This window comes from Artemia sp. Qi Xiang Cuo, chromosome 14 (assembly GCF_049724085.1).
Source record: "Artemia sp. Qi Xiang Cuo chromosome 14, ASM4972408v1, whole genome shotgun sequence".
NCBI classification, from domain to species: Eukaryota; Metazoa; Arthropoda; class Branchiopoda; order Anostraca; family Artemiidae; genus Artemia; species Artemia sp. Qi Xiang Cuo.
Window position 1 is genome coordinate 50,314,349 of NC_142807.1, and position 14,697 is coordinate 50,329,045.

Here is a 14,697-nt window from a genome sequence, read left to right on the forward strand (position 1 = left end):
TGCGAACTACACTGAGGTGGGTCTTTTCCCTTTTTGATAACTGGGGTGATAATATTGATACAAAAGTAATCGTGCTCTAAACCTCACTAGAATATCATTTGGTACATTCAAGTTAAGTGCTCAAACAGCATCGGACTGCCATTCACTAGGTGCAAGTCACAAATATAATCAAGCCCCTTTGTGTCCTATTCTTTTTACTTTGCTAATGGCATCACATGCACTGGAAGAAGCTATTATAAAATTGGCTGGGACTGTTTTCTTTACCTGCAATGAGGCTCCTCACAGTCTCAAAGCGCTTTTGTCCATTTTCGAATGCTGGTCTCAGAGGTGGTTATTCACATTCCAAGCAGTAAATGCAAGAAAGTGTCCTTAATTTTTTAGAATGAGTATCTCTTGTAATAATTTCTCACATAGTAATCTTTTTGAACTTTTGGTCCAGTTGAGCCACGATGGTGTTCTCAGAAATAGATTCTTCCATGTCTTGCGAAATCTAGTGATTGAATAAATAATATATCACAAAAAGTAAGTGCGGGCCACAGTCTCTTTTTTTTCTATGTTGGCTAGTTTAGTAGTTAACTTCTTTTTTTTGAAAAATATGGTGCCATGGAATTTGACTTATTTTTATAATGACCGACTCAAATAGCAATTATTTTTCTTCGAATTCGCACTCATTAAAAAAATTACGGAGAAGAATGAAATATTGGTTATTACTTGTTTCACTTTAAGTAAAAGCTTTTTGTTTCGTAGCTATCAAACATTCTAAAGGGTCTGGTTGTATTTTTCATCATCACTTTTGATTTCTGATTTAACTTTTGACGCCATAAAAAAATCTGTTGCATATCATGTGTGCCACAAACATATTATATCCTTCTAATTTTACCCTATCAAACATTTTGCCAAAATACTGTGTCCCTTGATTGCTAAAAGTTGGATCGTCTACAGCAATCTAGGTTCCACAGTGAAAATGTTCGCTTCTTTATTGGAGAATCTGCACTGAGCATCCAGATTGTTGAGCGAAAAAGACGTTATGTCTTTAATTTTATGAATAAACAATTTTAAGTTTATCCTTTGAAATTTATGAAAAGCTCATTTAGACTGATTTTGTTGTGTCAATATTTGCACAAAACAAAGGGAAAACCTCAAAGATTTTGTTTCTTAGATTTCTTCTTACGCATTGTTAGCCAACTCCATTTCAAAATAATTGCGCCATAAGCAATTATGAGAAAAATTGTCATAGAGACAGCTTAGCCGTTCAAAGGTGAAAGTAAAAGCACTTAGATGTACTTTAGATTTTGCCACTATAATCTGATGATTGCATTTTCTTGTATTTTATTTGGAGTGGAAAACCTTAAAAAAAAGGACATGGAAAAAAGTGTATCAGGGTCAATGGCTTCTGTTCCTTGGTGCTTCTACTAGCGAGAAGAGGAGAAATGGCATTCTTGAGAAGAAAAAACCTTAGTATTCTCAAAACTAAATGTAATATTGGAATCAGTCAATCCTGTTGGATTTTTTACTTGGCAGGGAGAGGAGGAGGGCTTTACTGTTTATCGGCGATTAATTTGAACCAGTGATGTGCTACATCAATTCCAATGTAATTTATTGAGTAGAATGACCCTTTAATAAATGTTGTAACATGTAAGGGCTTTTTTCTGTGTAGTTTAGATCTAATGGGTATTTTAGGATTGTATGGAGCTTTTTGTATGTCCTCGCTTTGTGGTGAACTTTCCTATCTCTCCTGTGTTTTATCATTTCTAATTTAGCTTTGGTGTAGAATTCGAAACTCCTCTTTTAAACCCCTACAGTTTATGTTTACGACGTTATATAGCTTTTGCAGTTTTTTTAATTATCTCATTTTGAGCTGAGCTAGATCAAATAAAATCTGTGATTCCGCTAAAATCTTGCTTCCTTTACTCACTTAGTAAGTAAAGTAAGTAATTAAAATCTTGTTTTACTTATATAGGTTATAGCTATCCTTGGGGGACGTTTTGGGACTATAACTCCTGCCAACTTATGCACAAGGACTCGGCATATTGCTCTGTCTGTCCAAGATCTCCTTCCGTCATTTTCTTGGCCTTTCTCGTCGACAAAGGCCACGCAGAGATCCTTCAAGGGCAATTTTTTGGAGATGTTTAGTATCATCCCGTGGATGAGGATATTCGATACAGGTGGCAAAAAAAGAGTGTAAGAAGATCTATGAAAACGAGTCTAAGCCCAGTGGAATTTTCAAAAGAAACATACTGGGAATATAATCAACAAGTCCCCTCGGTGCAGAGAGGTATCAAACAGTTCGTTGCCACGAACTATAAGTAAGGCCACGAACTATAAGTAGTGCCACGAACTATAAGTAAGGAGCGAGCCGGCTCAATATTAACCGGAATTCTAAAAAACGGAATTTTGATACCAATAGATACATCAAAAGAATTGAATTTTTATACTGATCTCAAATGGTCGAGTTTTATCAAATTTAGTCTTACCCATCAAAAGTTACGAGCCTGAAGAAAATTTGTCTTTTTTTGAAAAAAGGAGAAAACAACCCATAAAAGTTATAAAATCCTAATGGAAATCACACCATCAGATTCAGCATATCAGAGAACCCTACTATAGAGGTTTCAAGGTCCTATCTGCAAAACTGTGGAATTTTGTATTTTTGACAGAAGAAAGATCTCGGATACGTGTTTGTTAGGTTTTTTTTTTGTTTTTTTTCCAGGGGTGATCGTATTGACCCAGTGGTCCTGGAATATCGCAAGAAGGATCTTACATGGGATGATATTTCCATGGGGGGAGGGAATTTTCCATGAAGGGGGTGCCATATTTCCGTGCATTATTTAAAAAAAAACATTATTTAAAAGAAATTAAATTAAAAAATACAAGTTTTTTTCAACTGAAAGTAAGGAGCAACATTAAGACTTAAAACGAACAGAAATTATTACGTACGTGGGGGGTTTCCCCTCATCAATACCTTGCTCTTTACGCTAAAGCAAATTAAGTACTTTCAAAAAAGATATGTTTACTAATTAAACGGCCTTTGGGATACAGGGATCATTCTTAAAGAATTGGAACAAAATTTGAACTTTAGCGTAAAGAGCGAGGTATTGACGAGGGGGTGAATCCCCTCATATGCGTAAATTTTTCTTTTCATTTTAAGTTTTAGCGTTGCTACTTACGTTCAGTTGAAAAAAACTTTTTTTTTTAATCACAGAAGGGGGCAGAGGTACGGATGATGGACAAAAAGAGGAGAAGATACAAACTATCTAAATTACCACAATAATAGTTTGATATTAAAACAGTCAAAATACTCATGAGTAATGTCTCTGAACATTTCCAAAACAAACACAACAATTTAAGTCAATGTTGGTTGGGATAGTGTTCCCAAGTACCTATCTTGTGCCTTGTGAAGCAAAGAGTCATGTGGCTCCGAGGTATTATTTGTCTGTTTATTTTCCTCCAACCCCTTCGCACGGAAGGGGTGGCCGCAGAAACTTGGGATTGGGCTCATTTGATTAGATAATTGAAGCTATAGTGCCATTTTTAAATTTGAAAGTTATTGGAGGGCAACCAGCTCCCCTCCCCACCCTTTTTGTTACCTAATCCTATCTCTTGAGCTCCCAAGCTACCCGATCAAAATTTTGAGATGGTCATTTTTCTCAAAAATAATCTAAAGGTCCAACAAATTTGCCTATGAGGATATCATACTCACGAAACCCTGGAGCGAGAGCCTTTAATCATGCAAATGGCCTATTGTTTACAGGCAGGTTCAAAATTGGAACTACGGGGCAGGTTAGATCTTGGCTGCCTCATTGGCTCAAAACTTCCAAGGGTCCTTCTTTGGGCCAAGAAGAGCAAACTCTATTTTTTTCCCTTTTTTGATTCGAAGTTTATATACTTAAGTCCTCGCTCTTTGCAGACTTCGATGCAGGCGCAAAAATAGAAAAAAAAACAATGGTTTTGGGGAAAACGGGGTCAATAGGACCAGAAAAATTGTTTCTGGAGGGTTTGAAATTTACACCCATAAGTCTGTGGGCTAAGGGAGCCTAACGAAAAAGTGTTTGGCATAGTCTTCTCAAAAATGGGGCCGAAAGGGTATACAAATAATTTTTTTATCGGGTCAAATTTATATCCATAAAGTGCCAAGGACAGTGAAAATTAAATCTAATTTTTTTGAATTGGTACAGTGGAAAACCTACATAACTGCATATATCTTACCAAAATTGAATCAGGTATTCAATTTTTAACAAAAAGAAGAAAAAAAATAACCCCAACTTACAATCGCCTAAAATAGCAAATGACTGACACAACTGTTTTAAAATCTTGGCAACAGTGCTCTTTCCATTCGCAGTTCCTGGGTTTCTTCGCCCTGATTGCCAACCACCTTTTCACTAACATAATACCTCCTGAGAAGTTCATTCAGTCAATTTTCTCGGTCGCCTGTAGCCCAAAAGAAAAGAAAGGGTTCTTTTATATTTTAGAGTTTGTCAATTTTCCTGTTTGTTTTCTAGACTCAATTACCAGTGTTAAACTCACTAAAGATGGTCAAGGCATTCTTTGTAGCTGTTCTGACAGTACTGTAAGATTGATTGACAAGGACAGTGGAGAACTTTTGTCAGAGTAAGATTCATTGAGCTATTTTTTTCGAAATATAACATAAAATATTTCCTTCTTTATTTGTGTATCCTCATCTATAGCATTTATATTGCAAAATGTGCTTCTGTTTATTCTAAATTTTAGATTTGGGTTGTTTAAAAGCTCGGGTTGTTATATACTTTCTCCAAAATTCCATGAGAAGTGGGTTTTTTTCTATTTTGGAATTTATTTTCAGCCGCAAGAATTGATTTTCTGCCGCAAAAAAATAGTTATTTAATTAGTCTCTATTAACCCTCTCAAAAATGGGTACTCTTCCTTAGTCTAGACAACATGCATGTATCCGTCTTTCTTATACTTGCTTTGCCCATCATTAAAATAGGATTCTTTACTTATTAGGTTTTAGCAAATATTAATATTTTCTATATTTACTTGACTATTACTGTGAAGAAAAGAAGGAAATCTATATTCCTTCTGTAGTTACATACTTTTGAATGTCTCATGTTCGCAGTAGGAATCAGCGTTGAACGTGAATTTGCATGGTATGACAAAGTTATTCCTACATTGCGCAGTGAAGCTTAAGTACTTGTATCTGTATTAGAGTTTTCTCAATTGTTGTTTTCACCAAAATACTCTGCCAAAATGCTTTCACCAAAAAACTTTACCCGTACTGTATGCACTAATTCACTCTTATGCATAATTTAGCGCTGAAGTTGACTTCAATTGCATCAACTTCAAGCCAATATTGGTCGTTGGTTCTTGCAAGAAACGGTTAAAACGATTCTTGTTGGCAACTAGTGATCCATATGACGTCCCAAGACGGGGACAGAAGTGGCGAATGAGAGGTGGCCCCTTCCTTTTCTACGGGGACGTCTACTTTTACATAGGAAAGCCCAGACAGTGAGTGAGCTGCTGGTTTTAATCATGGCATCACTAATATTGACACTTTAGTTACTTGGTAGCTTGTTTCTTAGCTGTTGATAAGAAGGGACCAGTCTTAGATTTACACTATAATATACACAATTCTTTACTTCATTACATTCATAAAATTTCTATTTTTTGCATTTCAGAAGAAATCATCTACTAGAGAGTTTTAGAGGGGGCAGGGGCCCATGGTCGGAAACTACCTGTTTTTGTGGGAAAGCAACCACACCCAGTTCAAATATGCTTTATAAAACTTGAGTAATGATGAACTTGAATAACAAATTTGAATAATTATGACAATGAAAGCTATTAAAACCTGAAGACTGTTAAGTCTCAAATCATGACCAACAAGATGATAAATTGTATTTTACCCCTTTTTAAATTAGAGAAAAGGACAAATACAAACCTCGGCTGATAGTAACCCGAAAATAATTATTTTGAGACCAAATTGGATCGAAAAAAATAAGCCAAACCGAATCGCTAAAGCCGAAAATCCTGTTAAGAAAACTTACAGTCCCCCGGGTTAAACAGCAAGGAAAATTCTTTTTTTTTTGCATGGGAAGCACTTGTGTCCTCTTTTTTTCGTTTTTTCATTTTTCACTGCATTGAAAATTGAGTTTTTAAAGCGCTCATCTTAAAGAAAAATGCTAAATCATTTGTAATTAGCAAAACGCAACATCTAAAATAAAATCGATTTTTTGACAAACAAACTGCATCTTCATATACATAGGAAGAATCATAATCGTAACTTATAACATAAATGATGTTAATATTAATTTTAAATAAGAACAATTGCGTACCGCGTATGTAAAATTTAAAGTAAATTTTTCACTCTTAGATTAATAATTGAGAAGTGCGTGTAACGTATGTTACACACAGGAAAACGCCTTCGGCTTTTTCTTTGCAGGACTAGTAAAAAGCGATCTACGTTGTCATCGCTAACCAGGGTACCTTTAAAGTATTCGTCTTTTATTGTTGTAACCTACGATTATCAAGTCATTTTGTCAAAAAAAATCATTTTATTTTAAATATTCGGTTTTGTTATTTACAAAAGGCTCTATGATGTTCCAGTACCCCGCTAGTAGTGAAGAAGGAAGAAATGAAAAAAAGAGGACACATCAGTGCTTCCCATGCAAAAAAAAGGATTTTCCTTGTTGTTTAAGCTAAGGGATTGTAAGTTTCCTTAACAGGGTTTTCGGTCATGGCGATTCCAATGGTGTACTTTTTATTTCGATCCGATGTGGTTTGTAAATAATTAATTCTGTGTTAATTTTGGCCGAGTTTCGTCCGGTACTTGGTCGCAGCTACTGCTGCAACCAGGTTGGCTGCAAAGTTTTACAGTTTGTAATTGTTTCGTTTGTGCAACAAGTAAATCCGACGCTTAGACTTTTCCTGTTTCGGCACTGGATCAGGACTAATATCATGTTTGCATCTAGTTTCCATGGGTCGCCTTTTCTCCTTTCAATTACGAAAATTGAAAATCCTTGCACAATTCTACCTTAAATAAGGTGGGACATGTCTACCTTTCTTCTAAAAAAAAAAACTGTTAATAAAGAAGGAAAAGTTTGGAAGGTTAATTGACATAGTTTATGCCTCCAATCCTAAACAACAGATCTAAATTCCTCCCACGATTCAGGTTCTAAGAACGGACAAGAGACTCACATTTCTGTTAAAAAACTGGCGATGGACGGCTAATTTAATTTCAATTTAAATTCTGGTTGGCTCACGTCTTAAAAAGGTGCAGCACGCCCACTTTTTCTACTAACATGTCATCTGTGAGGACCATCCGAATAATTTGGGGTGCTTGTCTATAGCCCATGGGGTTCATGCCCCCCCCCCTTGGAGTCATATGTCATGTACTTTTGATCATTTTAATCCAAATGGCTATTTACAAATTCTGACCTGATGCCATGGTTGTACAAGAGTGCAACGGGTAGACACGATATGTGAGGAGGGATGGATTCCCTCGTGTCACTTTCGAACCCTAAAAAGTGGACTAGAGTTCCAGTTATTGGTCAAAATGAGACCCCTTCGAAGTTTCTATGTCCTTCTAATTTAGACGGAGGAGCATAAAAAAAGAATAATAAAAACGGGAGACTCGTCACTCTTTTGTCTAGCATTATTTGCAACAAAAAAGTCATAGATTCTACTTGTCTTCAATTTCTCCATGGCTTCATAATAATCATAGGCTCAGTAATACATCGTATGCTAACAGTTGCCATGGTCGAGTGGTTAATGTACTGTCTTTCTTAATTGAAGGACATGAGATCAAACTATTCTGTGGTAACATACTACTCTTTCTTCTAAGCAGAATACCAAATCTTCATATTTATCCGCCATTTCACGTCTTATTGTTTGATTAGATTTGTGCTTAAGTCAACTATGATCTTCTAGCATCTTCTTAATATCTTCATAATTCCTTAATATCTTCATACATCCAATGCTGTTTCAACTGTGTCATTTTTAATATCAGCTCGTACCTAAGTGTGACCTAGAAGGTAATTTTCTAAATTTGGAGATCAAAGAATGCTTTGGTTTCCTCGGAATGTTCTTTGACATCTTATTTTGAATCTACATTTTGGTTTTGTACATGAGATTCTTGCTGAGTTGATCAGCAAATCAGCTGATCAACTTCATTTCCTGGAATGAAAAAAAAATGTTATTTTAGCGTCTGCAAAGATACACAGAAAGGAGGAAATGATATCACGCCAAAATTTCTTAATCAATTTGAAGCTGCAGTCTTGACACCCTATGACTTCAAACTAAAGAATAACACTAGAGCTTCCAGTTATTGGTCAAAATGAGACCCCTTCGAAGTTTTTATGTCATTCTAATTTAGACGGAGGAGCATAAAAAAAGAATAATAAATACGGGAGACTCGTCACTCTTTTGTCTAACATTATTTGCAACAGAAAAGTCATAGATTCTACTTGTCTTCAATTTCTCCATGGCTTCATAATAATCATAGTCTCAGTAATACATCCTACATTAACAGTTGCCACGGTCGAGTGGTTAATGGACTGTCTTTCTTAATTGAAGGACATGAGATCAAACCATCCTGTCCTAACATACCACTTTTTCTTCTAAGCAGAATACCAAATCTTCATATTTATACGCCATTTCACGTCTTATTGTTTGAGCAATTTTCTGTTTAAGTCCACTATCATCTTCTAGCGTCTTTTTAATGTCTTCATAATTATTCCTGTTTTTTTTATTATTATTAGATTCAATGCTGTTTCAACTTTGTCATTTTTAATATCAGCTCGTACGTAAGTGTGTCCTAGAAGATAATTTTCTAAATTTGGAGATAAAGCTTCAAAGAATGCTTTGGTTTCCTTGGAATGTTCTTTGACATCTTATTTGGAATCTATACTTTGGTTTCGTACCTGAGATTCTTGCTGAGTTAATCAGCAAATCAGCTGATCAACTTCCTTTCCTGGAATGAAAAAAAAATTTATTTTAGCGTCTGCAAAGATACACAGAAAGGACGAAATGAATTCACGCCAAAATTTCTTAATCAAATTGAAGTTGCAGTCATCATTTTCTCTTAGGGCTGGTCGTATCGCATTTGGTATCTATGACGCATGCGACATTATACAAGAAAAAAACCCAGCAAAGTTCGACCCCTGTCAGAATCTGGCCTTCTACTTGAGTCTTATTTAGAATTACACAAGCTGTAATTCCCGCAAAGCTCCGTCTCGGGAGGAACCGAGTCTCTCTTGCTGGGATATATATTACACAGGAAAAAGGATTCAGATTTTTATTAGTAGGACTAGTAAAGAACGAACTACTTTATCATCGTTGCCCAGGGTACCCCTTAAAGTATTTTGAATTTGGGGAAAAGGGGGCATGGGTGGGGCTAGTTTCCCTCCAATCTCTTTTGACTCTAAAAATACTTAACTAGAACTTTCAATTTCCAATCAAATGAGCCATCTCTGAATTTTTTACGAGCATCCCTTCAATAAGAACCATAAAGTCACCCAGGGTATAGCTTACAACACCTGCCCCTGGGCCCTGGGGGGCTGTGTCGACCCCGAGGTTTTTGTTATATGGTCTTTGAACTATTTAAAAAAAAAATGGCTATCTCAAAGTTTTTTCGGATGGGTTTGAGGGAAAAAGGGCGTGGATGGGGGGGGGGTAGTTGCCCTCTAATCTCTTTTGACTATTAAAAAGTGAACTAGAACTTTCAATTTTCAATAAAATGATCCCTCTTTGAAGTTAATACGAGCATCCCTTCCATAAGAACCATATATAACCCCAGGGCATAACTTAAAACCCCTGCCCCCGGGCCCTGGGTGGTTGTGTCGACACCGGAATTTTTGTTATATGATCTTTTAACTATTTTTAACAAAATAGCTATCTTAAAATTTTCATTGGATGTATTTGGGCAAAAAGGTTTGGGGGGGGAAAGAAGTTGGCTACCCTCTAATATATTTTGATTCTTAAAAAGGGACCTAGAACTTTCAATTTCCAATCAAATGTGCCCATTCTGAAGTTTACCCGAACATTCCTGGCGTAAGATCAATATGTGCCCCCAGGGGTTAACTTATAAACCTTTCCCCCGAAGACCATGGGGAGACTGTCCTGCTCAAAAATATAATTTCCAGAACATTCAACTATGTTGAGAAAAATGGCTATATCAAATTTTGATTGGATGTGTTTGGCGAAATGGTGGGCGTGGAAGGGGTGTCAGTTGCCTTAGAATCACTTTCGACTATTAAAAAGAGAACTAGCCATTTAAATTTCGAATCGAATGAGCCCTATCTGAAGGTTCTAAGACAACGTTGTCTATACAAAACCTTATATGCCCCCAGGGCATATCTTGCAACCCTTCTCCTGAGGGTTGTGGGGGAGTTGTCATGCTCAAAGACCTAATTTCCAGAACTTAAAACTCCGTTTAATAAAATGGCTGTCTCAAAATTTTGATTGGATATGTTTGGGGAAAAGGTGGACGTGAGAGGGGGATTAGTTGCCCTCAAATCGCTTTCGACTATTAAAAAGGGCACTAGCCCTTTGAATTTCCAATCGAATGAGCCTTTTTTGAAGTTTCTACGACAACGCCTTCTATAAATACCTTATATGCCCCCAGGGTATAACTTGAAACTTTTGCCTTGAGGGTTGTGGGGGAGTGTCCTCCTCAAAAACATATTTTCTATCTGGAAATCAACTATGTTGAACAAAATGACTATCTCAAAATTTTGATTGGATGTGTTTGGGGGAATAATGGGCGTGGGGGGGGGGGGGGTTAATTGCCCTCCAATCACTATTGACTATTAAAAAGGGCACTAGCCCTTTGAATTCCCAATCGAATGAACCTTTTTTGAAGTTTCTACGACCCTTGCCCTGAGGGTTGGGGGGAGCGTCCTCCTCAAAAACATATTTTCTATCTGGAAATCAACTACGCTGAACAAAATGGCTATCTCAAAATTTGGATTGGATTTGTTTGGGAAATGATGGGCAGGGGGGGGGGCTAGTTGCCCTTCAGTCACTTTCGACTATTAAAAAGGACACTAGCCCTTTGAATTTTCAATTGAATTAGCTTTTTTGAAGTTTCTACGACAACGCCTTCTATAAAAACCTTATATGCCCCCAGGGCATAACTTAAAACCCTTGCCCTGAGGGTTCTGGGGGAGTGTCGTCCTAAAAAACATATTTTCTATCTGGAAATCAACTACGCTGAACAAAATGGCTATCTCCAAATTTTGATTGGATGTGTTTGGGGAAATGTTGGGCTTGGGGGCTCTATTTGCCCTCCAATCACTTTCGACTATTAAAAAGTGCACTAGCCCTTTGAATTTCCAATTGAATGAGCATTTTTTGAAGTTTCTACGACAACACCTTCTTTAAAAACCTTATATGTCCCCAGGGCATAACTTAAAACCCTTGCCCTAAGGGGTTTGGGGGAGTGTCCTCCTCAAAACATATTTTCTATCTGGAAATCAACTACGCTGAAGAAAATGGTTATCTCAAAATTTTGATTGGATGTGTTTGAGGTAATGATGGGCGTGGGGGGCTAGTTGCCCTCCAATCACTGTGCACTATTAAAAAGGTCACTAGAACTCTCGATTTCCAATCGAATGAGCCCCCTTTGAAGTTTCTATGACGACCTCTTCCATATGCAGTGCCTCTAGAAAAAAAAATAATAATAAAACATTGGAGCCGTATGGCCTTTACTATAGGCAACGCTATAGCGTTGCCTCTTATTCTAAATATGTGAATTCATTAAATTTATAGGTACCCAACAAAAGTTACGAGCTTCAGAAATTTGCCCAATTTTCACAAATGGGGAAAACATCTCCTAAAGAGCGAGCAACCTTTATAAAAGTAGCAACGTCAAATATTTAAACAAAACCTGTTCTTTATATTTGTTAAAATATAAGCGGCCAAACTAAAAGTCTGCCGTATGAAATTACGACAGGTAGCGAAAGAGGTCTGACTAAAGTCGCAAAGATGACCGTTCTGGGGCTAAAAGACAGCTGCGTTGACCCAGCCAAACTTTATAGTATTTTCCTCTTGCGAGCTCCAAGTGTGTTATACACGGATCCTTCAAAATTGTAACGCGCTAGAATATCATCGTTGACCGCGGGTTTGACCTCCCCCCCCCCCGAAATGTTTGTCTGACTCGTAAAAACGTAACAAAAATGGACATAAACAAATTTTTTATGCGTTTTTGAGGGTTTTTTGTGTAAGCTCCCCTCCCCCCAATTTTTTTTCCAGTAAACCCCCCTCTGAAAAAAAAAATCCTGGGTACGGCCTTGTTGGATAAACAATACTGATCTAAAAAGTACTCAGAGGCCCAAACCCGTGTCGAACACAGCGCTCAAGACGATAATCTGCACAACCCGTGTCGAACTCCGTGTTTGATGTGCGTAGCCTGAAAACGAGGCTCTGAGGTTGGGGTTTTATTTAGTAAAATTCAAGAAATGACTAGTAGTGAAACAACGCATTCTCATAGTGCATTCTTATAAACTGCAAAAACAACCGTGTTTTGGGATGAGACTGTTACAGAACATCGTTGATATATTTATTTATTAACAAATTAGGCTAAAAAAACATTATAGTGTATCAAAGGCAGCGCAATAGCGCTGCCTAAGTAAAGAACGATGTGGGATAAATGTTTTATTTATTTTTCCTCCATACTCGGGAACTTCGTATCGAATAAGTTGTCGTAGAAACTTCGAAAAGGGCTCATTCGATTGGAAATTGGAGTGGCTAGTGCACTTTTTAATAGTCGAAAGTGATTGAAGGGCAACTAGTCCCCCCACGCCCAGCATTCCCCCAAACACATCCAATCAAAATTTTGAGATAGCCATTTTGTTCAGCGTAAATGATTTCCAAATAGAAAATACGTTTTTGAGGAGGACACTCCTCCACAACCCTCAGGGCAAGGGTTTTAACTTATTCCCTGGGAGCATATAAGGTTCTTATAGAAGGCGTTGTCGTTGAAACTTCCAAAAAGGCTCATTCGATTGGAAATTCAAAGGGCTAGTGCCCTTTTTAATAGTCGAAAGTGATTGGAGGGCAACTAGCCCCCCATGCCCATCATTCCCCCAAACACATCCAATCAAAATTTTGAGTTAGCCATTTTGTTCAGCGTAGTTGATTTCCAGATAAGACAATATGTTTTTGAGGACGATACTCCCCCACAACCCTCGGGGCGAGGGTTTTAAGTTATGCCATGAGGGCATATAAGAACGACGTTGTCACAATATATCATTTATTATTATTTTTTTCTTTAGAGGAGGGTACTTCGTATCGAAGAATTTGTCGTCGAAACTTCGAAAAGGGCTCATTCAATTGCAAATTGGAGTGGCTTGTGCCCTTTTTAATGGACGAAAGTAATTGGAAGGCAACTAACACCACTTCAACGCCCACCATTTCCCGAAACACTTCCAATAAAAATTTTGAGATAGCCATTTTGTTCAGCGTAGTTGATTTCCAGATATAAATTATGTTTTTAAGGGGACACTCCCCCACAGCCTTCAGGGCAAGGGTTTTAAGTTATGCTCTGGGAACATGTAAGGTTTTTATAGAAGGCTTTGTCGTAGAAGCTTCAAAAAAGGCTTATTCGATTGGAAATTCAAAGGGCTAGTACCCTTTTCAATAGTCGAAAGTGAGTGGAGGGCAACTAATCCACCTCTCACGCCCACCTTTTCCCCAAACACATCCAATCAAAATTTTGAGATAACCATTTTTTTCAATGTAGTTTGAAGTTCTGTAAAATAGGTCTTTGAGGATGATAACCCCCAGCCCTCAGAACAAGGGTTGTAAGTTATGTCCTGGGGGCATATAAAGTTTTTATTGAACGTGTTGTCGTAGAAACTTCAAAAAGGGCTCATTCAATTAGAAATGGAAATGGCTAGTGCCCTTTTCAATAGTCGAAAGTGATTGGAAGGCAACTAACGCCCCTTCCACGCCCACCATTTCCCCAAACACATCCAGTGAAAATTTTGAGATAGCCATTTTGATCCACGCTGTTAAAGTTCAGGAAATTATACCTCTGAGCAGGACCCTCCCCCACAGTTTTCAGGGCAAGGGTCATAAGTTATGCCCTGGAGGCATATAAGTTTTTATTGAAATCTTTGTCGTAGAAACTTGAAGAGGGGCTCATTCGATTGTAAATTCAAAGATCTAGTGCTCTTTTTCATAGTCGAAAGTGATTTGAGGGCAATCAGCCCCCCCCTCTTGCCCACCTTTTACCCAAACACATCCAATCAAAATCTGTAGATAGCCATTGTGTTCAGTGTTGTGGATTTCCAGATAGAAATTATGTTTTTGAGGAGGACACTCCCCTCCAGCCCTCAGGGCAAGGGTTGTAAGTTATACCCTGGGGGCATATAAGGTTTTTATAGAACGTGTCGTCGTAGAAACTTCAAAAAGGGCTCACTCGAAGACTGTGGGGGGACACTCCCCCCACATTCTTCAGGGCAAGGGTTATAAGTTATGCCCTGAGGGCACATAAGTTTTTATTAAAATCTTTGTCATAGAAACTTGAAAAGGGGGTTATTCGTTTGGAAATTCAAAGGACTAGTGCCCTTTTTAATAGTCGAAAGTGATTTGAGGGCAACTAACCCCCTTCTCACGCCCACATTTTCCCCAAACACATCCAATCAAATTGTTTTGATAGCCATTTTATTCAACGTAGTTGAAAGTTTTGGAAATTAGGTCTTTAAGGCTGACAACCCATCCCCCCAC

General features: G+C 37.6%; 1 protein-coding gene across 1 annotated transcript in view; it reads left to right on the plus strand.

The window, feature by feature from the left end:
* LOC148944575 (WD repeat domain-containing protein 83) overlaps positions 1–14,697 on the plus strand; it is a 54,384-nt gene that overhangs the window by 32,936 nt on the left and 6,751 nt on the right. Inside the window, exon 4 of the mRNA XM_089100758.1 lies at positions 4,497–4,605. Coding sequence (XP_088956884.1) covers positions 4,497–4,605 — 109 coding nt within the window. The remainder of the gene's footprint in view (positions 1–4,496; positions 4,606–14,697) is intronic.